The sequence below is a fragment of the Homalodisca vitripennis genome, chromosome 2 (assembly GCF_021130785.1).
Source record: "Homalodisca vitripennis isolate AUS2020 chromosome 2, UT_GWSS_2.1, whole genome shotgun sequence".
NCBI lineage: Eukaryota > Metazoa > Arthropoda > Insecta > Hemiptera > Cicadellidae > Homalodisca > Homalodisca vitripennis.
This window is the reverse complement of record NC_060208.1, coordinates 208760099-208783942: the sequence shown is the minus strand read 5'-3', so window position 1 is coordinate 208783942 and position 23844 is coordinate 208760099. Positions and strand designations below refer to the sequence as shown.

At 33.4% G+C, this 23844-nt stretch overlaps 1 protein-coding gene across 5 annotated transcripts in view; it reads right to left on the bottom strand.

Annotated features, from left to right (window-relative positions):
• Positions 1-23844, bottom strand: part of LOC124355349 (phospholipid-transporting ATPase ABCA1-like) — a 101282-nt gene that overhangs the window by 17565 nt on the left and 59873 nt on the right. For 4 of the 5 annotated variants that reach the window (XM_046806459.1, XM_046806458.1, XM_046806457.1 and 1 more), the window contains 7 exons: positions 23730-23842; positions 22475-22691; positions 21595-21827; positions 20104-20395; positions 18007-18132; positions 17255-17473; positions 13368-13619 (listed from right to left, as the gene is read on the bottom strand). In XM_046806459.1, the coding sequence (XP_046662415.1) occupies positions 13368-13619; positions 17255-17473; positions 18007-18132; positions 20104-20395; positions 21595-21827; positions 22475-22691; positions 23730-23842 (1452 nt within the window). Of the gene's footprint in view, positions 1-13367; positions 13620-16836; positions 17088-17254; positions 17474-18006; positions 18133-20103; positions 20396-21594; positions 21828-22474; positions 22692-23729; positions 23843-23844 lie in introns of those variants that run through there. The other variant, XM_046806461.1, reaches the window with a different exon arrangement.

The window sequence follows — 23844 nt, the reverse complement described above, 5'->3', positions numbered from 1 at the left end:
GTTTTCTGTTGCAATATGAAATACAGAATTTCCGATTATAAACGTTACTACCAATTCTCCGGTCAGTCAACACCAATTTTGCCTCATACATTTCACTTTGTGACTGCTATTACGAACCACATTCATCTCTCAGAGAAACATAAAACATTCTTAGACATTACAAATACACAACATAGATATTTAAAACTCATACAGCATACTAGATATAAATATTTCACTGTTATAAATGTAATTTAAGATAAAGGATCATGAATCACAGTAGGAAATCCTGCAAACTAATAACCAACAGAGACCAAACAACAAAGTAACAATGATGTAACAGTATTTATAACATTTATTATCGAAACTAATAACCAACAGAGACCACACAACAAAGTAACAATGATGTAACAGAATTTACAACATTTATTATCGAAACTAATAACCAACAGAGACCACACAACAAAGTAACAATGATGTAACAGAATTTACAACATTTATTATCACAAAGACCCCATTTTGGCATCATCACCACATATATCCTCATAGCTCTAGTTCAAAGTACTTTTTAAATTATTTCCAATGGACTACTAATTAATTTGTATTATCTTTTTAGTTTACAGATATATAATGATAATTAATAAAATATATTTAAGCACACCTTTCTTTGAGTTGAAATTTAATCATTTTATGCCATTCTTCATAAAATAACTGACACAAAATACAAAATTAAAAGTCCACATAAAAAAATAGTGGTGCCCATAACAGCAAGGTTTTTAGAGTATATATGGAAGAGATGCTAAAATAAGGCCTCCCACAACACCAGAATCCAGCATACATACAAACAATACTTATTATGATTCTTAAAGAATTAATGTTGCTTATCATGTACAAATAAATTAAATAAAAAATATATATATATATATTTGTGCAGAACCTAACCATACCGTTTGTTTATACAAGTAACAGATCAAAGAGTACTGTATTTATACCCATAGAAATATTAATTCTTTCATCCATATTTAAACAAGGGTTTCTTTATTTTGGCTTCATGTTGAGATAACTTGATCACTTCCGAAGTCAGTCAGTCGATGCTATGCATCTGAACTTCTTGTCATCAATTTCTACTCAAGTGACAATACTGTGCTGGATCTTCATATAAACAGAGCTTTTGCACTATCGTACTGGCTGTTCACGTAATTGTTTTGTTACAGTTGAAGGCAAAGACTTGGCAGAAGACTAAAAATTACCTTTTTGAAGACTGATCTGCCAATCAACAAATCCATCAAGAAACAAGAGTGCAGTTGCACTTTTGTTGTCACTCATTAACACATCTTGTGTCATCGGCACACCGCCCAAGAGCACTCACAGTTTTAGTGGTTAGAGGAGCAGCTCCGACGTCAGATCTGGTCAAGCGGTCATCATACATTTCACATTACCAATCAAAACATAACGTAAACATTTTTTCAACATGACATAAACTACACCCTTAAAAATCTAAACCAAACTACAAGGAAAAATTAATAATAAAAAAAGTGGTACAGTAAATGAAGAACATGTATTTATAATGACAATTTCATTGCTATCCAAGAAATATAACACATAAACAGCCTTAACATTTGAAATTTGAATTATTGACATATATAACACATTTAAATAATGCCATAAAGAGACAGATGGATTCAATAATTCTTAATAACTTTTTCAAATTCTAATATTTCTTTTTTTATAATTTTGTTACTAAGATACAATTCCTTCAAATTTCTCAATAGATAACTTACATAAATAGATAAAGAAAATTTACTTTTTATTCAATAAATATAAAAGTGCAACCTATTTCAAAAATATTTTACATCCAATATTTTTGACAGAATTCTTTAAAATATTAAGAAAATAAAGCTTTCTCTTTTATTGTTATATGAATATACTTCAGTTCACTACACTTTGATTCAAATGTTAATAGAAACCATGATACAAAAATGTACAATCCATTATTGTAAAGAACCAATATTATCCTCTCTAAGAATAATTCTTTCAATTTATTAATAGCTGTATAATCACATGTTATTAAAAAAGCAATGTTTTCAGACAACATTAAGCTTTGTTTTCCCATCTTACCCATTTTTATTCCATTTTAATACCATTAATCCATCCAATTACTTTTAAATTACCTGTAAAATTATTTCCATAATTAAGCGTTTTATTTAATGAAAAACACTTTGGAGAAGTTTTTGAACAATCACATGCTACAAACTAAAAAGCAATTAGATGCTGCATTCAAATTTACAAATGTGTGTATGTATGAACCTTCAAAATTAGGCATCTCAAAACTCAGTATTACCAATAGCAATCAACAAGTAAAATAGTTATTTATCTTATAAGAAAGATAAAGATGAAGATGGCCAACAGCAATCTGATCCTAAGATGAAGAACTAAACAAGAGAAAATATTTACTATCAAATAACCACTAAAATACATGCACATCATACGTCAGTATACAGTTGTCAATGCCAGATAGTTCTTATGCACGAGTATGATTAAGAATACTCTTTCATTTTCATGTGCAATCAATGCTACTGCCATATCATAGTAGAATGGATAATTTGAGCCTTTTCTTTAATTCTAAGCATGGGTCAGCCCCAAGCCTGCAATGATAAATGTAACTGCTTGCTTCTTTGTTTCATGCAATAGACACTTCCTTTTCACGCTTCAAGAAATTATTTTCTCTAGACCTGACTGACTTTAGGAAAGCTGGAATAGAAGTAATGTACGTCCACCGCAGGAAATGTGTCAAAAATAAATAGAGTCAGATTGATTTAAACTCTAGAGAAGGCATTGAAGAAAATGCTACAGCAAAACCTGTATGAATACAATTAGTGAATCAGAGACTCCTATAAAAAATAAGGGAAACGGCTCAGAAATCATTAATTACAGACCAGTTGCCCTTCTTCCTGATTTTTCAAAAGTTTTAAGAAAACCATTTGTAATAGATTAATTAATTTTTTAAAAACTAAGAAAATATTTTTTGTAAATCAACATGGATTCTCAGGGGGAAAATCCACTTTGCCCACCATCATCAAACTTCTTAACGAAGTAATATGGGAAGTAATAAATGGGAATTATATTTTAGGTATATTTATGGATTAACAGAAAGCTTTTGACTATGCAAATATAGATATTTTGCTTGATAAATAAGAAAATTACGGAATAAGAGGGAAACCTCATGATTTACTGAAATCTTACTTAGCCTTTTAGAAACAGTTTATTACTACAAAAAATGATCAGGCTGAAGTCACATCTAGAAGAGCAGATTTTAAGTGGGTGTGTGCCCCAGGGTTCTGTTATCTGTCCATTGCTTTTTTTAACACAGTGCGTGCAGCACAGTCACCGACGACGCTGCACGTGATGTGTTAATATATGTATTAATAACATTGGAAATGTAAGTAATCTAAACCAGACAATTTTATATGAAGATTACACATTAATACTAATTACATGAAAAACATAAAACCAATATTTAAAACTTTTATTGTTTTGTGAGGCCTCGCTATCGAAAGGCCTCACAAAACAATAAAAATTTTAAATATTGGTTTTATGTTTTTCATGTAATTTAACAGTGACCAATATAAGCTCCATCTACAACATTAATACTATACAAGCAAAAACTTGGAAAGATTTAGAAACCATAGAAAAAATAAAAATTAATAATTCAGTGTAATACTTCAATGAAAGCTTTGTAAGTCGATGTAAATAAATCAATGACTGTAAATTTTACTTCAAATAATAAACCCTCCTTTGAAATTCAAATAGCAGTTGACGATTTAGAGATACCGTTACGTTATGATTCTACAACATTCCTCAGACTGATTATCAACAATAATTAAAATTAGAATGATTATATAACTAATCTTTGTTTAAAGTTATCTAAAGTAATATTTACGATTAGAAAACTGTCCGACTTTTGCAATGAAAAAGCTCTTATGCATTTTTTACTCCCAATTGGTTTATAGTATTGAAATGTAGGGAAATACATCTAAAAATACATTAATACAATTTTATTAATACAAAAAAGCATCCCATTATATATCTGGTTTGGTTATGAAGATTCATGAAAACAAATATTTCAAGAACTTCATATGGCTATGTCAAACAACTTAACCACCAATAAAATGTCAATATATCCACCAATAAAACACGAGGAGTGAAAACAAGTATTGTAACAAAAAGTCTGATTTCCACACAGTGTTCATTATTAATATTATCTCTTGGACCAAAATTATGAAATGCACAGACTGCAAAACAGTTTAGATCACTGCTGTATAGTATATTCAACAGACAAATTGGCTCTTTCCTTTAGGGTCATCATTTATTGAAATAGATGACTTTTTTTGAAATTACTGATGAATTAAACAATTACTGCTAATCTTAGGAAATTCTTTTATCAGTATTCTAAAGATGTTTTTTATTTATTTTATTTTTTGTTTAATTTATTGCTTCTTTCATTGAGGCTGTCTATTCGTTAACATAAAATGTAGAAGTTGGTAATAGAAACAAGAAATAAAGCTACAATTGGACTGAGGCAATTCAGAAACAATATCTTTGAGAACTCTCACTGTGTGAATATTTACTAACAACAACAAATCAATACAAAATATAGGATTTCAATCATGCATTGCAAAAGCAAAAATATGGTTCCTTAGAGCACCTGGTAATTCCACTATTTTCAACATTTCCTGGCCAGTGCCATTAGACTTTTAGTATATTGCACTGCTGACTGTAACAGTCCACAGAATACGGATTCATTTCATGATCACGTTTTTATACTGATCACCTTATGTTGAACAAAGTTGAATTTGATCTATGATATACTAAAACAATTTACCATGAGAAATTTGAAAGTAACCACTTTTTTTTAAGATTTAAACTTGTTCTGCTTACAAATATAAACACGATTTTTAAAAATTGTGTCTAATCCACCAATCTATGCGTCAAGCCAGCCAAAATGCTACTCCAAGCAAATTGGATTAAACATTTGTTCACTTCTTAGTACAAATAGGGCAGTAAAAGCATGTACAGTAGACTCCGTAAGCTTCGGCACTCGGTTATAGTTCGGGACCGCCCGCTATAGTCCGGCCGGTCGCTGACGCATAGAGTCACACGCACTTTGGCGCCAGCCAGAAAAGCGGGCAAGAGCACGTCTCTACTAACAGTGCCGTTGTATTCTTTGGGTTAGTTTACTGCTCTGTCAAACATGCTCATCAGATTTCGTCTCGAACAATTCCATAAATACTGGGTGGTGCTCGTCATTTTTTAACAGAAGACACTACAAAGTTCAAGTTTATTTTTCTTTTTAGTTTGGCGTTTTGTTACTGTGTGTTTATTTACTCGTGGGTTTTCCTGTGATTTCCTTTTGTGTATGTACAGATACTGTTTGTTTTCATAGTTTTTTGTGGTGTTGAGCGTGTGTGTTTTGAACAGAAAACGTTTTGGCAATCGTGTTTTTAATCTGTTTTTTAAAATTGAGTGAAATGCGTAAGACGTAAGGTATAAAAACAAAGTCAATGGAATCAGAGACAACAAGCTCTGGAGAGATTAGACAAAGGTGAATACCGTGCAAAGTATTTGCAAGGATTAAAACGTGGGACAAAAGTACAGTCCAAACGAAACTGGCGACGCAACAGAAAAAGTATTTGTAAGGCTTTTGTACCCAAATTGATACCGAAAAAGTTTCTAGAAAAGGCGTTGCACACCTAAGGAAGGCCAAATCACGAATTGGTGGAAGATTGCTCTATGGTTGTGGATTTCGTATCAAGAACGAAGGAACGAGGAGAACGCCATTAAGTGGTACCAATATTAAAAATAAAAGAAAAGGCCATGATCCTTACACTCAACAGCTTCAACCCAAGAAGAGGCGTTCGTGGCTAGTGATGGATGGCACTCACAGTTGGAAATAATGAGGACACGGCGTACATTTTTATTGGAGTTTGTGGTGAGAAGTTTATCAGCCAAACCCAACAGCGGGCCAGCCGAACTTATTCTGCAAGATTTTTAAGAATTATCGATGATGAAAACTTTGCCCAGAATAGCAAATATACAACATTGACGAAATCTGGGTTAAATTTTAATCTTACTGCCTAAAAAAACACTTTGCCACCACCGCAAGAAACGTCTGCTCCAGGGTTTAAAACCAGGCAAAGACAGGATAATCAGTCGCCCTTGTGGAGTTCAAATGCCATCGGGGACTCACAAGTTACCCCTATTTTTCATTGTGCAAAGCAGCAAAAACCCGAGAGCGTTTTAAGAAACATACAACATGGAGCGCTCTCCCAGTGTATTATCGGTCCACAGAAATCACGTGGATTGGACACGTACTTGTTCAGAGAATGGTTTGTATGCGAATTTGATTTTCCCAAAGTGAAAAAAAACATTTGGCAAAATCGAAACGTCCCCGCCAAAAGCACTGACTTCTACTTCTTGACAACGCGCCTACTCATGATGAACATCTTCAGTGTGACGAGGAAAAAGAATATTAAACTGCTAGTTCCCTACCACCCAAATGTAACCAGTCATACAACAGCCGGTGGACCAGGGGGCTCATTGAGTGCTTCAGACGAGGAAAGTTATCGTCGTACAGCTACTTTCGAAGTTCTTTCCAACTGGAGACTGATGACAGCTTAGACCTTACCAAAGTGTTTGAAGTCAATTAACATGAAGGATGTTTGTGTACATCGTCGGCCATGGCATACGACGAAAATACCACCATCCACGTTTGTAAAGGTCCTTGGAAAAAACTTTGGACCTAAAATATAGAAGAATGATAGCGTAGATCAAAACAACACATAGCAGCAATGAGCCAAACAACATTCTTTGATGGGCGAACCTGATGACAATGCAGTCTCTATTGCACGACCTTTCATGCAACTACCGAACTGAAGGTCCGCATTGTTGAAGAAGATTTTTGTGAGTGGATCAACATGGAAAAGGAGCAAGACAACGAGGTTCTGTAAGTGGATGACGCAAATCGACGATTGTGGTCAATACGCCCCAGGACAACGAGATGAATAAACGACGCAGATGGTGCTGAGATTGAAGAGGAAGACGAAGAAAATAAAATGAGCCACGCAGAAGGAAAAGCAGCTTTTGCAACTGGCAGCTAACTTACATCGAACAGCAAAAAGAAGCAACTGCAGTCGATTTGTAATTGCTTTATTAAGAAAGTGGCGTTGATGTTTTGCACCATAAAAAATCATTAGAAACCAAAAAAGTTACAGAAAAAAGTGACAGGATATTTTAAGTAGATGTAAAGAAGGCTAAACCACCAAATGTACAGTGGCAGTACGTATTATTTTATTTTTATTGCATTAGGTCTGTGGTTTTTGTAAATAAAGCGTTTACTCAGGTGTGTATTCTATGTGCAAGTGTTTTGATTCCTACACGCATTTATATCCCAACATATGCAGTATTACTCGTGATTTTATTTGGTAATGTACACAATTTTAAAGATTAGTTATAGTAGTTAATTCTGATGTTGGTAATGTTTTGGAAAGGTGTTAAATTTTTGACGGTTGATTTCATAACTTTTATTGAAAAAATTACCCTTGCAAAACAATAAATTGGGCAATTTTTTAAATAGTGACATTATCGGTTTAGATTCGCGTGCCGCTTATAAGTTCGGCCTCAAGGAGGTCCGGTCCCGAGGTGGCCGAACTTACGGGAGTCTACTGGTATTGTTAAAGAGCTATGCAGAAATGATGCTGAAAAAAATGATTTTTTAAAAGGGAAGGATAATATTGACATCCAACCAAAACTTTAAGGACAGATTTTTTTGTGAATCATTATCTTTTGTACATCAACTGAAGGTCCACACTACATACGGTGGCTTCCATGCTTTTCTACACTCTATCACAATTCACACAATGTCCTGTGAACACTTTACAGTCAAAATAGAAACTCTGTCTCATGCTTTAAACATGAGAACAGCATCATTGAGTCAATTTTTTGAGAGTATTATTGAAAATATTAGTTTCCGCGAACATAACAAATGATCAGTTATACAGTAATTAAAACCAAGCTGGTTACTAAAATTTATTTTATTTAAAAATCATAATCATAATTTTTGAGAAGTATACTGTACGTTTAAAATAATAAATCTCAAGATGGAATTGTAGAAAATTAATATTTCAGCTTTTTAATTCAAAACAGTTTCGATTTAACGACTTATAAAACCAGGACATTTATTTTAAAGAGGAAAATAATTTGTTGGGGTAAATAAAACTAATTCATAATAAAATTGGTTTTTTTACATATAATGCCCAAACTTTGCTTAGCCTGATATTTTCGATAACTGATGTGATTCCAATTTTATCAGAACGTCAACAATTTATTTTATTCAACTTGTAACTTCTTCTAACTGAACAAGTTTAAATTTTTGATACATAAGGTTTTTCAAAGCCATCAACCCTTTTCTTTTAGAAATAAGAAAAATTTCAAAGAAAAGCCTTAATATTTTTAAAAGGTACGACGACTACAGAACCTTTTTCAAAACTTTTTTGATTGAAATTGTTTACATGGCAACCCTCAAATTAAACTCATGGAAATGCAGTTTTGTAGAATGTCTCCAGTGACAGTGGCTAACAGGAAAGTCAGCCATTCCGAGAATGTTACAAGAAAACCCCAAACCGAGTCAGCACACCCCTGAGTAACCTAGAATAGACACCACACACATAGTTTACCTTCTGTCAGGTTTTTTATTACTTTCCTCGGCTTCATTCCCAGACCCCCAACATCTTGATCAGGTTTTTGCCTGATAATGGAGTTCCATTTTTTATCTCTATATGAACATAAACATTTAATGTAGAATCAAGCACCAATTTAGTTTTGGTGAGAAACGAAAACAGCCAACGGAAACCAGAGCGTATAAAGGACTGACCACTTTGCTCCACTCTTAAACTATATTAGAAGTAAGAGATTGGCCTACAAAAGATTAACAAGTTTGTACTGGTTCTGGCAAGAACGTGTTTTTGTCCATATCCATTTCAATCGTTTTTATTGTTGTGGACGAGTTTATTACAAACGTTACAATTACATTACGGTACAAGTACGTTTTTAAGAGCACCTTCTTGTAAACTTAATAGACAATAAAAAGTACCAATATTTGTATGATAAGTCCCCCAAGAAGAATAAAAAACTAAACCTACAATTTAAAAAATAAAAAACAATACAGCAGACGTTTAGACAATAGACAATATGCCTTTATTAACAATATCATAAAGACATGTAAATAATTATGCCTAGAATCTCCCAAACAGAATAAAAATGGAAAAAAAAAACAACCCTCTAATAGGTATTCTTTTTAGTTGGCTTTAAAAAATTGTTTTTTCTGTTAAATATTTTTTGAATGACGTGGGAGCTTTCCAATAAACCTAGCCCCTGAGTTTTTTTTGAGGGCAGTCCATCCTCGGCCAGAGCCAAGCCGATGTTTGGGTTTGTTGCAGGTCTACTCAGGATTGCAAGTTATGGTCATGCATAGCGGCTCCCATCTACTACATTTGCTCACATGAATTAAACCTGGCTAAGATGATGATCTCGTAAATAATACAAAGATGGGAAGGTCAAAATGCTGTGCTCTTTAAATACCTTTCTACATGAACTTACTGTTAAGATATGCGAACCACAACACGCAAAATTGGTTTCTGTAAAACGAAAATGCTTTTTAGGCAAGTACTGAGTGCCAATACCCCAATCATGAAGTCTATAACCGCAACCGTGACTCAACCGAAACCAAAATATAATTAGTTTTATAACTGAATATGGCGATATATTTTTGCAAACTGGGATATCAAGTAGGGCGAATGAAGACAAAAAAAAAAAGAGGCACACACAAAGTTTTAATGTTGGGATCGCCAAGTCATGTCCATAGTCCACCTAAAGTCGCAAATATTTTTACTGATAATTAGCGTTCTATTATTTATTTCAATACAGGAGGCGTGAAGAATGAATATTTTTTTTTAATTTCTGTAAACGATCGATAGTGTTTTTTTTAAAAATTAAGATGTAAATTCAGAGTGTATTAGAAATTGATAGGCACTACGATAAAACTATACATTGTTGTTTAATCTCCCATTCTACGAAATGTTCCTGAAGTGTTGATAGGTTTTACGACGAAACATAACAAGTTATGTCCTTTTAGAGTGGCTTATGCAGACTGGTGGACGATAACCAGGTCACATCCCAACCCTTATGATTCTGAAACCAAAGTCCAGATCACGGAACAGAAAGAAAAAGTGCTACCTCCATTTTCAAAAATGAAGAAATTCCATGTGACAACGTCTGTTTTAAGGCCTAAGGTTTTTGGACACAGATGAGTTCCTTGTTGATTAATTTGCCAAAAAGGGACCATATCACATGCATTACTAAATTTAAATAGACGCCAATTGCACAGACACAATTTTATGTGCTGATCTATCTAGGACAACGCATCCATTACAGATCCTCTCTTTTTGTGATGACTGTCCAGTCAAAAATCCGGATTTCTAAACTTCTGAAAAGCCACACTGCTCACGCAGACCAAGACTGCAGTGACTGGAAGCACTTGCTAGATACAAGAGGAGGCGAAAGCCACTTAAAAACAACATGTTCAGACTTAATTCAAAACAGCTTTAGATAATGTTATTTGTGGCACATGCATCAAGACTGGAGAGAACTACTATGTTTTGAAAAGTAAGGTTTCATACTTTTGAATTTCACATAATCAATCAAAGTAGATCAGGGGTGGAACACAGAATCAGTGCCCTTGTAAACAATTGAAAAAGTTAAATTTTTGAAATAAAAATAAAATCAAAACTCCAAAATTTGGTTTAATTTTATGGTTTTATATTAATAATATAAAATAGAAACAAATACGCACCTTCATTTGGGACATTGTTCAAAAAGATATAAAAAAAAACGAAAATATCCTGTAAAAAATGGTTCCTAACAAAAAAAGATGTAAGTATTGGCACATAAACCAATTTTTATAAAACTTGAACTTTGTTACTGTACTATTAGAGGAAGTATATGAAACACTCAAAAATTGAACGAGTAATAAAAATATTTAGGTGTAAAATAATTAAACAAAAACTAACAAAATAATTGGATTAAAAATGTGTAAATTTTATGATTTTTTATGTTTGAGAAATAACTATAAGAAACACCTTAAATAAGGTGGCCACTTCAGGATTCCCCAGTTTTTTCCAAGTTGTTTAAGGATTTCAATTCAATTAAGTCCCATTTTCAAATGAAATGAAACAAACCTGTAATACAGTATTTAACATCGAGTGGAAATGTGAAGGTTTATTATACAGAATACAAGCTCACAGATTTTTAATGTTTATCAATTAGATGGCTCTTAAATATTTTGGGGTTTGCACATTTAAGATGGTATAAGAATAGATTGGGTTCCTATTCTACAGTTCCTTTTATCTACTCCGTTCGGTTGATCCCCATCACGACAACAACAACTACAAAGTAAATAAATATAAGAGAGGTCTATGGGTTTCAAGTCAAAACGACTTTGTTAGACTATAAGTCATGGACTACGAAACAACAGTGACCGTATATGACGTAAGGCTCCTCAATATACGTTTATGTTTGTATGCACATACGAAGAACGCATGACATACATAAGCATGCATGGCTGTACCATTGGGTACCATGGTATTCCAGACATTACATTTTTCTCCTGCTTGCTTCCAGCCATTCAGCTCAATCTTTTTTGCTGTAGCACGATAAATAGCTCTGCTCGTATAATTGCCAAGACCCAAGATGGATCGGTTCGGCTGATTTTAATTGTCCAATGGACTGTTTACGTGTTTAGGGTGCTATGACACGAAACACAGCGGTAGAACTAACCATAGTTAAAACATCCGCATACACCAGTAGGAGCCAACTGTTGTTCAGCTGTGAGCTATTGCGGACACTACACCGATCTTAATTCACAGTTTCACGGACCATTTTGCGTAAAATACGATGTGTTGAAATATAATAAGTGACTTGATTTAAGGAGGGGAGTGGATGTCAAATTATTTTTTGGATTTCACACAAGTTCTTAAAAATTTGGAAAAATTGTTTTAAGAGATTTTTTTTTCCGGTTTCCTACTTAAAGATTCCCGGTTTTTTCTTCGGGTCGGTTGGCCACCCTGTTAAATATCACTTCTTTGCTTATTTAACATTTTTTAGTTTTGTTGAAATGTCAAAAAAAATATTTTTTTTAACAGTCTAGATACAATTTTCTGGTTTAAATCACTGTTCAATTTTCTCCGCACATACACTATATTAAATTTGTAAGCTCTTGTTTCTTTATTTCCTTGAATTTTTTTCTTTATATGACACACATTTTTGTGAAGTTTCTTGAAGCTTGTACGATAGTCAACAACAACCATGCTTACTTTGATGAAAAGTAAAGATCCCATTCACCCATTAATTATTCCATAATAAAATAAATTAGATGTGTAATAAATATATCTGTTTATAATTCTTCCTAAACCAATCATATCCTTTATATATATATATATATATCTGTTTTCTAAAAATATATTATTTGATCAAATGATCTTTTTAAGAGTAATCCATGCTGCAATAACGCCTGCAAAACTAAACACGCTTGTAGAACTGTAGCATCTTGCCTCAGCTAAAGCAATTTACATTAATATGTATGTAGGAATGGATTGAACTATACAGAAAAATACCTGAAACGAGAAGAGGTGATAACAGAATATTTGATTCAAAGCTGGCTGAAAGAAAAAAATGTTGATGAACCATATATTGGCAATGAGCAGCTCTCACAAAAAGTAACTTCTTGACTTCGAGTTACAAAATTATTTAAGGATAAGACCTAAAGATTTTAGTATAATAATTAATACTTAATATGTTTTGAAATTTTTCAAATAAGGTATTATTGTAAATATTTTTTTTCTTAGTCGTACCAGGAAGTCCTCTTTCATCATCTTCCTGCATTTAATCTTTCTCATTTAATGTATAAATATATCTTTTCTAATTTGATGAATGGAAATGCACAACATAAGAAGACTACAAAAATACAAGATTCTAATAAGCCTCAAAAACAGACTTGACCAAGGACAAAATATACATCTACGCTACTGGTGACGTACTTTTTTTCTGAAATCCTTTTTCACTCGTAAACAATAAGAAATTTCAAGTAGACTTAGCATGAGTCTACTGAGTCACATAGTTAGCTTATTCATGTTTAAGCAACCTAAAACCATTGAGAAAATTATTTGTCTTTCGGACTTAATCCATATCTATCTTTCACTTTCTACTTCTACAGCACGAAAGGAACAGGACATCACACCAATCGCTCCCACTGAGTGCACACACAAGAGTTCGCTCACCTGTACTCCTGGGGTCGCGTGACGCGTCCACTCGGTCCCTCTCATCTCGCACGTCGGAGTCCTCCGTCAGAAGCCGGTCAAAGTCCTTGCCCACCCACTGCACCTTGAGCCAATGGAAGGCCCGTCCCATGTAGCCGTACTCTATCAGCAGGATCAGCCCTAGGTAGAGGATCCAGTCGAAACCCAGGAACAGCAAATACTCCATCAGTCCGTTTGTGTTCTCCTTAGACGAAAACTCCAGGTAGGATGTGTCTGAAACAACTCAGGTTATTAGTCAACTTCCTAGTAATTTGTGGCTTCTTTGGTTTTTTTTTTTTTTTAGTCGACTCTATTAATGTGTTACTAAATTTCCTACATACATGGCTTTCAGAGATATACAAAATTTTTTGCTTTTATTACATCTTTTATTGCATCAGGAGTGGCGAAGACCAAGTGGTGTAAGACGTTGGACTTTGAGTCTGAGTTAGAGATAGTGTAGATTCGAATCCGGTCTGTGACCGTTGCACTTTTATCAGTACCATCGACCTTGTACTGTATCGACTCTCCCCCTTAAACTGTTTGATAATATCCTCGCACAGGCCAGTGGCCCATGAGGACGGGCAGAATAAAAGGGGCTTAAAAGGGGATCAAAATTTTTTTAATATTGCTGATAAATTAATTTAAAAGCACAAAAAGGAGTCCTGAGTAGTGATTTTGTATTTAAAAATTGTTTACTCAGATGGTTTCGTTCATGTTGACCATATTTAATGGAAATTTAAAAAAGAAACCAATGAAATAAAAACTAAGGGCACTAAAACAACAACATATATAAAAACTTATATCACAAGCATTTGAAATAACTCTTAAACTTATCACACTATCTCTTTTTAGTCTTTAAAACTAACAACGCATCTTTAGTTTTATATTTTAGCCACACAAGAAATACACCATTCTTCTGTCTTTTTCAAAGGGAATATTAAAAAAAAATATATTAAAATTTATTAAAAACACTAAATAGCTGATCAACCTGACAATCTTTCACTGATCTTCCTATGCTTGTGGTTCAATAGACTTTTTTTACACCACTCAATATGACTTTAGGCTCCAGTTATAATAGATACTTCCATACAACAAAAAGTCTTTTAAAATTGTTTCTGAAAGCTTTTACCATATCATCCCCAGTTATTTAATACTTTTAATAGCATTGGGGAACTGAAAATTCTAACACAACACAAAATACTTTATTAGAAGCTTCAAGCTGGTTTAAAAACAATAAATATATATATATATATATATATATATATATATATATATACATACACATATATATATATATATATATATATATATATATATATAACTCAAAATATCCTTCAGTTCAGTTTACAAAAATCTGTAAACTCTCAAAACAATCTATCTAATCACACTTAATTCTTGGGAATCTTCATTGACAGAAATTTAAATTGGATTACCCTTTTTCATTATCTTTCAACTAAGTTGTTTAAAGTAATTTATATTCTCAGATGGCTTACATTCTGTGTTAATACAAATTATGTGAGAACGGCTTATTTTGCCCTTTTTTCACATCCATTATAAGATATGGACTTGTAGTGTGGGGCAGTGCAAGCAAGATTAATAAAATTCTTATTGCTCAAAAAAGTCTATAAGAATAATTACTAACTCACAGCTACTTGAACATTGTAAACCTCTTTTTACTATTTGTAACATTTAGATCATAATAAACCTGCATCTCTTTGATCTTATAGAAATCTTTAAAAATGTTCAATCAGTAAAGCTTAGCAGTATAAAACACACTCCGGAATACCAGGAATAAAAATGCTGCATCCATTAATTTTAATATATTGAGCAAAACTCTTGAAAGCCATTCTGTTATTGCACTGAGGGTATACAACCACTTGTTACCCTTAGTCCTAACATAACAATTTATTTAACATGTTATTTGTTATTGTCCGTAACATGTTATTTGTTAGCAAGAATATTTGAAATAATCTCAACATTCAACTAATTTGTAAATACTTAAGATAAATGCAAGATACATTTAAAAAGCAAGTTCCGATTTTACTGGTGAAAGAAAAATAATACAACTAAATATTTACTGCCAATGATACCTTATAAAATAAAATATTTCTCAACATCGTTAACACTAATTTATTATCACTTTTCATAGTGTAACGTAAGCCTTGTTTTCATTTCTCATGAAGAGGTATCCCCTGAGATTACAACGAACTTGTGACATATTCATTGATTCCTTTGTTTTCATTAGGTGCAAATGAGAAAATAGTTAAAAAGAGCAAAATCCAGACTGTCTGAAGAGTGAGTGTGAGGGAAAGTCCCCCCCTCCCCCACACACAAATGGATCAAGACTATGACGCTGGTACGGATCAGACGTAAGGTAACACACTAATGTTATTCTACATTGTACAACAAAGATTTCGGATCTTTTTTGATAACCCACCACACCAAACCACTCAAACTTTTCTATAAGTGCGTATAACATTTTAATATTTGATTGCTTTCTCAGACGTTTGTGACCAGACTCTCTGTTCTGTTACATATCAGGCACTATCTCAAGGAGCTGCTGTATTCCACACTGATGGCCAGAGGCATTAGTAGATAAGTCAGAAACTTTATCCGAACTCCATTCTTGTAAAAAGGAAAGTTATACTTCCGCGGAAAGTAAAACTTCATTAATAACGATTACTGCGTGATGGTTTGGTTTCGTATATAAGCTTTGCAAGGTTTGACGTGTGCTAACAAAATAGACCTGAGATTTCCAAGATACCTGTAGTAAGAGATCTACCAATGGAATGCCAAGCACATGATTCTTCTATTAGATCTTGAAAAAAGATTTACTTGACATTTTTCTTTGGTTCTATACCATTTTGAATGAATGGTGTCATATGTTCCCCAAACCTTGTTCTTATACACCAAACTGGTACCAACAATATCCCAACTACAGTGTTAATATTTCAAAACCTCAAGTGGAAAGATTTCGGGATCCCAATATTTTATGAAAAATTTCATGGATTGGTTTGAAAATTTGGGAAAATATTACAGAGAAAACGTAAATCATTGTGAACCTCTGGATTTTTTTAAAACAACCACACTAGCTGCTCATAATTAACCAAAAACGCACCTCCACACTTGTAATTATTTACATTTTTACACTCATCACATAACTCCTTCACCCATTTCCCAAACACTGAAGTAATCATCACATCCTGTCAACAAGATCTGAAATTTATTTTTATTTGCCAATAAGCAGCACAAAACCATTAGAATAACCAACAGTAAATAGTGTCTATGTCATGGTGGTACTGCGCATGAGTGAGAAAGTGCAATCGCACCGGCGAGAAATTCAAATGAAACTTACTTTCCGGATGTACTTCGTCATAAGAATCAAGAAAACTCCAAACCCACACAAATCACAAACGAAAGCAAGCCTCAGCCGTGTTTTTACATATTGGATGAAAGCAAATCTGCTTCAAAGCAAACCAGTTTTGATTAATAAAAACCGCACTGACAAGAACTCAACAAATAAAAAAGCCACACAGATAGCAGAGAGAATCTCACCGGCCTGACACTTCCTGTATTTATACAAGGCAAGCTTCTCGTGCTGTTTACAGGACTTAAGTGCGTCCAACACGGCCCTGGTGGCGTTTAAACTGGTTGAGTTCCTTTCAGCATCCGCCAACAAGTTGCGAGTCAGCAGGCTAGAAACTTTTGAAAGCTATAGTTCAGATTCTGATAATAACCTTGTATACGATATAATATATCTGTCAGCGTATAAGGTGAAATATGGCTAGTCCGTGAGGAAATGGAGAATTCTATTGATATATAGTAAAAATTAAAGGGCATACGTTATCTAGACGAAATGGTTCACCTACCTTTACACATGTTCTTTTTGAATTCATCGTTGTCACATTGGCGGCAGCCACTTCGCACAGCCAGCAAGTACGTAAAGTTCAAGATGGCACTGCCAAACGCAAACTGTGGATCCAGCATCAGAACGTATTTGATGAGTTTGACCAAGGAGGGAGAGACAAGATCGGAGACTGTGTACGTTATGGTCACCAGCAAGTACATCACTAAGGGTGCCATCAGACCTACACAAATCCAAATGTTTTAGTAAATCTATTATGAAAGTTTGAAAAAGTATTTTCTACACATAACTGATATAAATCAGTATTTGTATCTATAATATAACTTGGTCAGTCTCATTATGTTAAATTTAATTATTTTGACATGTTTTAAATAAATAGTAGTGTTTACGTTATAAAAGTTAATTATATATTTTTAAGGTTAAACTAAAATAAGATTTAAAAAAAAGTCAACGTAGTAGGAAATATCACCAATGGAAGTACTTTAAAATTGAACGAGTTCTACCCAGAATATAACCGATCAAATACACTGCAACCAATCATGTAAATTGCTGATTGATGTTGGAAGGTTAATGAATGATTTCAGGTATGAAACTGTAAAATCCATATCCCTATCAGAGATTTTTAAATAATACTTTTTACTTAACAGTGTATGGAAAAATATGTACAATCGTTTAAACAATTTAGACATTCTTTTGAATCATTACAAAAATTTGTAATTTTAAAATCATTATTCGTTTATGACTATGAAGGCGTACCAGTGACAATTGTGATCATCATGTAAATGCTGGCGGCAGTGTTGCTGGATTTGCCGAGGAAGCTGTACAAGTACGTGTTGCTGATGCCACTCACACCATGCAGAGCCAGAATCAGCAGAAGAACACCTGCAGATCAGAAAATCATTTTATTTTTGTATGTTGGCTTCACTTGTTCTGTTGTCAACTATCACTTGTGTGTTCACTGCCAATATGACACCTTTTGCGCATGCTTAACCCTATCCTGGGGTTTGACAACAAAAGAAGGTAGTAAATAACAGTTCTAAAAATGCATTAAAAAATGTTAATACATTTTTGATTAAATGAATTTATTTTTTAGATATTTAATGCAAAATAATGCGTAGTTTATATTCAATTTAGTAAAGTCTCATTTAATACAAGTTTTATCAGAAGTGTGTGTTAACCCTTTCTGTGCCAATATTTGTTTTTTAAGGACGTCTGAAAAATGAGCAAGAAGAGCTCATTTTTCATCTGTTTTTATGCACCTCAGTAAGTTGTGTAAGAAGAGCATGCATCCGTTTAGCTAGAAGTCTATAAAATAAATCACCAAAAATCAAAATAAAACATAATGTTTGCAATATTGTAGTTTTTGATGGCTTAAGTGTTTATTTTTTTGCATAACTTAGATTATATTTGTATAAAATATGTGTATATATTGTTTGTTTATGAGTTACAACCATATCATAAAATATTACAAGTAGATGTTTATAACTCCACTATATATTGAGTCTAAAAAGTTAATTTTTCAAGACAGTTCAGCGACGAATTTTTTGAAATTAAGTACCATAATAGCTGTAGGTGAAAACTACTATAACACCATCTAATATATGAGGAATTTTTTAAACTGTACACTTTTTTGGAGAATCATTTTTTTAATAAATCAATGTAAGTAAAATTTTCCTACTAAAATATAACTATTTTAATGCATTCACAATAAAATAAGTTCCTAATTGGTTTAAAGTATATTTAAATTAAAGAGATAAAACCCAATCAAGTGTTTAGTCTAAAATTAACAAAGTTATGCATTCAACGTGGGTGGCTGTAAGAAAGTAAATTTTAACCTGACTTTTCTTAATAAAGCACAGAGCATACACCTTGGCACCTTTTTCTATATCACCTAGAAAAATGTTAAGGCACTGAAAAGGTTAATATCTAAGACAAAGCCATATTTTAAAATCATTTTCATTAAACTTTGGTTATGTAATTTTTTTCAGTATGCCTCTAATAATTACTACTAAAAATGACATATTCATAAGATTTATTATTATTATCCTTCAATTAAATATTTAAAAAATAGTTTTAAAAATTCTTTACACATATTGATAAAAAACTTAATTTTTGTCTCAAATTTAAATAAAGTCGCCACAGTGAAATAGTTTAAAAAGTAAAAAAAAAAGTAAAGAATGTCTTACTACTATACAATACACTACTATACTAGTATAGTATACTATAGTAGTGTAGTATACTATACTATACTATGTCTTGAGTTTACTATACAATGATCATGCATTACTATATTATTATAAGTTTGTTGATAAATATAAATACTTAATAATAAAGATTATTTTTACGAATAAAAATTCTGGTCATAGAAATCTTAATAAGTTAATACAATATTAAAAGTAAAATTATAATAAATAATAATCTGATTAAGTAATTAATTTTAGCCTGCAAATGAATATTAAATACAATTATAATTATTTCTAGTATTTATACACTATTTAGCTATGGTTAGCTTACTTATTAAATTAAGGAAATATATTTTTAAATTATTATGTTTAGAAACATTGCAGTAATTATATATATTAAAAATATTGTCTAATCAGAGTCTGCCGATTTAAAAACTAACATTACATTTTAGTTACTAAATTCTATGGGTAAAAAATTCAATTATAACGTATGATTTCCATTTTTGTCCCTTGATCCACACATACTTATCTTCGTTATTTAATAGGCACACCCCATAGACAAACATTCTTCAGGTACTTCACAAATAAGTGCCTCCGAATCAGACACTACGTAACAATCTATAACTGAATCAATACAAATGAGATCGGCACATAACTGAACACAACTTACCATAATCTTTGGCCTCGTAGAAGATGTTGGAAGTATCCAGGACAGGGATGAGTAGTAGGAGCAGAACACAGGCCATCAGGTAGATGTAGTAGTCCCAGACGAAGCAGGCCAGCCAGTAGGTGGTGGGCGCCACCCCCGTCATCAGTTGGAGTTGCTTGGCGTTACTAGTGCGCTCGTTGTGCGGGTACGAGATAATGTCTGTTAGAATGGTCCTGACTCCGATCGGCAACAGAGCCAGCCACACCAGTGCCGTGATCCACAACGTTACTTCATTCAGCTGACTGCAGGCACCCTGTACAAGTTGAAATTGATATAATTGTAAACTACTGATAACACCCAGCAGGGATCACTTCTGGCTAATTTATACCTTCCAGTTGAACCTACCACTGGGCACAGCAAAAACCTATGTGTCACTTAAATCTGGGCAATCTTATGGATGTCCAGGAGCGGCACATCACTAACCGCAAATGTCAAGATTCTGGGGTGCAAGGGCAATTCGATAGGTCTAGTCTACTGCGGGAGATGACTGTTGGAGTTGGTGGGGTTAGTTCCCTATCAGAAGTTCTTGCTAGCCTCAACAAGGGTGTGCCACCCCCTGCCTGCTTTGACTAGAGAGGCTCGTCCAGAGCTGGCCTCCCCTTCTTCCAGGGAGACATGACTTTGAGATTAGTTCCCTAATTCTTTCTCATGGATCTCGAAAGGAGGCGGCCCCTACCCCCTAACCCATCCTGAATACCCTGTCACTCCGGAAGCAGTGCTAAGGTTCTTATAGGACTAAGTGCAACTTATAAGCTTCTTGTCCTAAGAGAACAAAAAAATACAATTGAAAAACGAGTTTATAACCTGTACAATCAGTCAAATGATCAATCAGTTTAACAGAGGCAACTATTTATATTGGAAGTTTTCTTTTTTTTTCAAAATTAAGCACAGTAAAAATAATTACAGCATAAATGCACCAACTTGATGGCTAACAAGTTAATTCTGATTACACAATTGAACAGACGGTGAAACTAACAACAAAATTCCAGGGTAGAATTAAAAAAAAAAACCCACTATGCTAATATTATGATAGTTCTGTGCATCCTTCAAATCAAATATTAAACTTCAAAAGTAACCAGAATATTCAAGTGTATAAACTCCAACGCGGTAAAAGACATCTTATCTTTGAACAAAGAAAATTTAATTTTTCAGTTTTTCCAACCAAACAACTTGGGAATCTGTTGGGAAACAACGCCAGAGCCTCTGAAGAATTCTTAAAAGAATTCCACTAGGGAACCGACTAATCTTTAACACACAAAAACCTTTTACTCATTAAATACTTTAACCTTCACTGAAATAGTTAGTTTGGTGATTGGATTCACATGTTATTGTAACAAAATAGTATAACAATAACCTTTCGTTATTTTGGGCCTTGTTCACGTCTTGAGTTTTATAATAAATAATAATTGAGGCCATTTGAGACATCCTATCAGTAAAAGAAAATATTATTACCGCAAAGTTCTCTAAGTCCAGAGGTTGATTAGTGATGGTGATGCTGTTGTCGCTGGTGCGAGAGTTGCTGCGCAGTAGAGCATTAGTCAGCATGTTGACAGAGATGGGAGCAGAGTGGTACGCAAGTCCGTTGTACAGGGCTGTTGCTGTCTTGTTCGTCTCTTCAAAGTTTGCAGCAACTATGACGTGGGTTTTGTAGCGCGCCACATTCTCCACTCCGATATTCAGCAGTGCTGTCAATACAACAGATTTGGGTTAGTTTCTATTATATAAACCTGCAAAAACTCGATAGTAAAGCTAGGAACTGAACATGAACATATTTCATGAGTGGACCAAGATGTAACCAATTGAACAAAGGATACACATACTAATACAGCAAAACCTCGAATATCGGAAATTGTAGAGGCTGAACACGTTGCGTATAACCAAAATTTCCGCTAATACAGAAATATGTTAATACAAAGAACTTCTGGGAAATAGACCCCGCAGAAAATATTTTGAGTGCTGTCAATATAACATTAGGGTTGCTGCATTCCCAAATTATTCATTCTTTCTGTAGCTTCTCGATTCGAGGCAACGTTAATGGTTTTCACAAGTTTTTTCTGATAACTCAGGTTTTCCTGTAGTTAATACCACCATATTCACTCTGGGATCCCAATGGCATTAAGGGGTAGGAGTGGAATAGTTGTTTAATACAAAAAGAACACGAGTACTAAGCATATAGGTTATGTCCACTCAAAAATGAAGTTAAACCCGTCCTCTACCCCCAAATTAGGTTTGTGATATTTTTCATGCACACTTTTTTGGCATCCTATTGTTTAGACTTTAATATTCTTACAAGTAATGGTTCATTACTAAAACAAATTAAAAATCTCCTCACCTTCGACTATATTTCCTTTGACAGACATGTTACTGCTGTCCTGCTGGATGACCAGTTGGCTGTAGGTGAACTGCAGATTCTCAGGGCCGGAGACGTAGGCTGAAGTGTGGCCGTACAGGGACAGATGCATGGTCAATGGAGGATCTTGGGACCCTTGCACCACATTCATCAGGTTGTTCTTCATCATAAACCACATGAGAACAGCAGGGAGCACAAACTGTCAACATCACAATGTGAGGCAGAAATAGAATAGTGTATCTCTTCGTTGGTACTCCCCAAAGAAAATGGTAAAACAAAGTAGAAAATATCAATGTGCATCTAGAATTATTAAACTCATTCATTCACCTTTAGTGTTCATTTGGAATTGTTAGTAAAAAAGCTAAAATAGTATGTTTTGCCGCTAGATCATGTTTAGTTAAACACAATAGCAGTGCTTGGGAAAATATTTTGATATTAATATGAATGAACGATTTAAGAAATTATATTACCAAAAGAAAAATATATAATAATTACTGGATATTACAAAATTATTATAGAATCAAATGTAAAATTAAAATCATATCTCATAGTTATGAGTAAGTATAATTTAATTATAAAACAACTAAACCAAAATACTGATTTCATACTACATAACATGGGCAAACGGCCTGTGCATAAGCTGGAGCTATAATCAGCTAAAAAAATTATCTTGATTTAATGTAAGGAAAAATTACCAAGTATAAAACCTGATTTATAGTGCTAATTAAATTTTTGTGGGATATTTAAAAAAACAAATATAATACCACATATATATTACAATAAACCAAATATAAATTGAAGATTCTTGGAGCAATTGAGAATAATTTAATACCAGTAGTACATGATCGCACATTTTCTAATATTAATTTTATAATTAGTATTAGAAAATTATAAATTGTTAAACATTAATATTACCTACTTGTTTTAATTTTAATATTGTTCTATCGGCTGGTATATTTGATGTAGTTAAACTTACACCATTTTATATTTAGTGTGTGAATACTGAGTTTAGCTTTAGTTCACATTCCTCTTAGTGCAGCATTTTGAATCTGACGCTGTCACAGACTTGCTTCTGGAATCCTGGAGAAAGGTAAACTGGAGCTAAACTCAACACACACTGAAACAACCCTTCCCTACATTACATTTACTGGTTCCCTCATTTACATGCAAACCAAAAGCAAGCTCTGACAAGAACGAACAGAACAGTCCACACATAATGGCTGGTCTATAAACTTACGTATATAATTGAAGTTATGGGTCTGCGGAAATTGAACAGACTGCGCTTAAGGATCAAACTCTTGAACTGCTGAATGAACAGAGGCAGGCCTTTTCGCTTCTTGTACGTCAAGGCT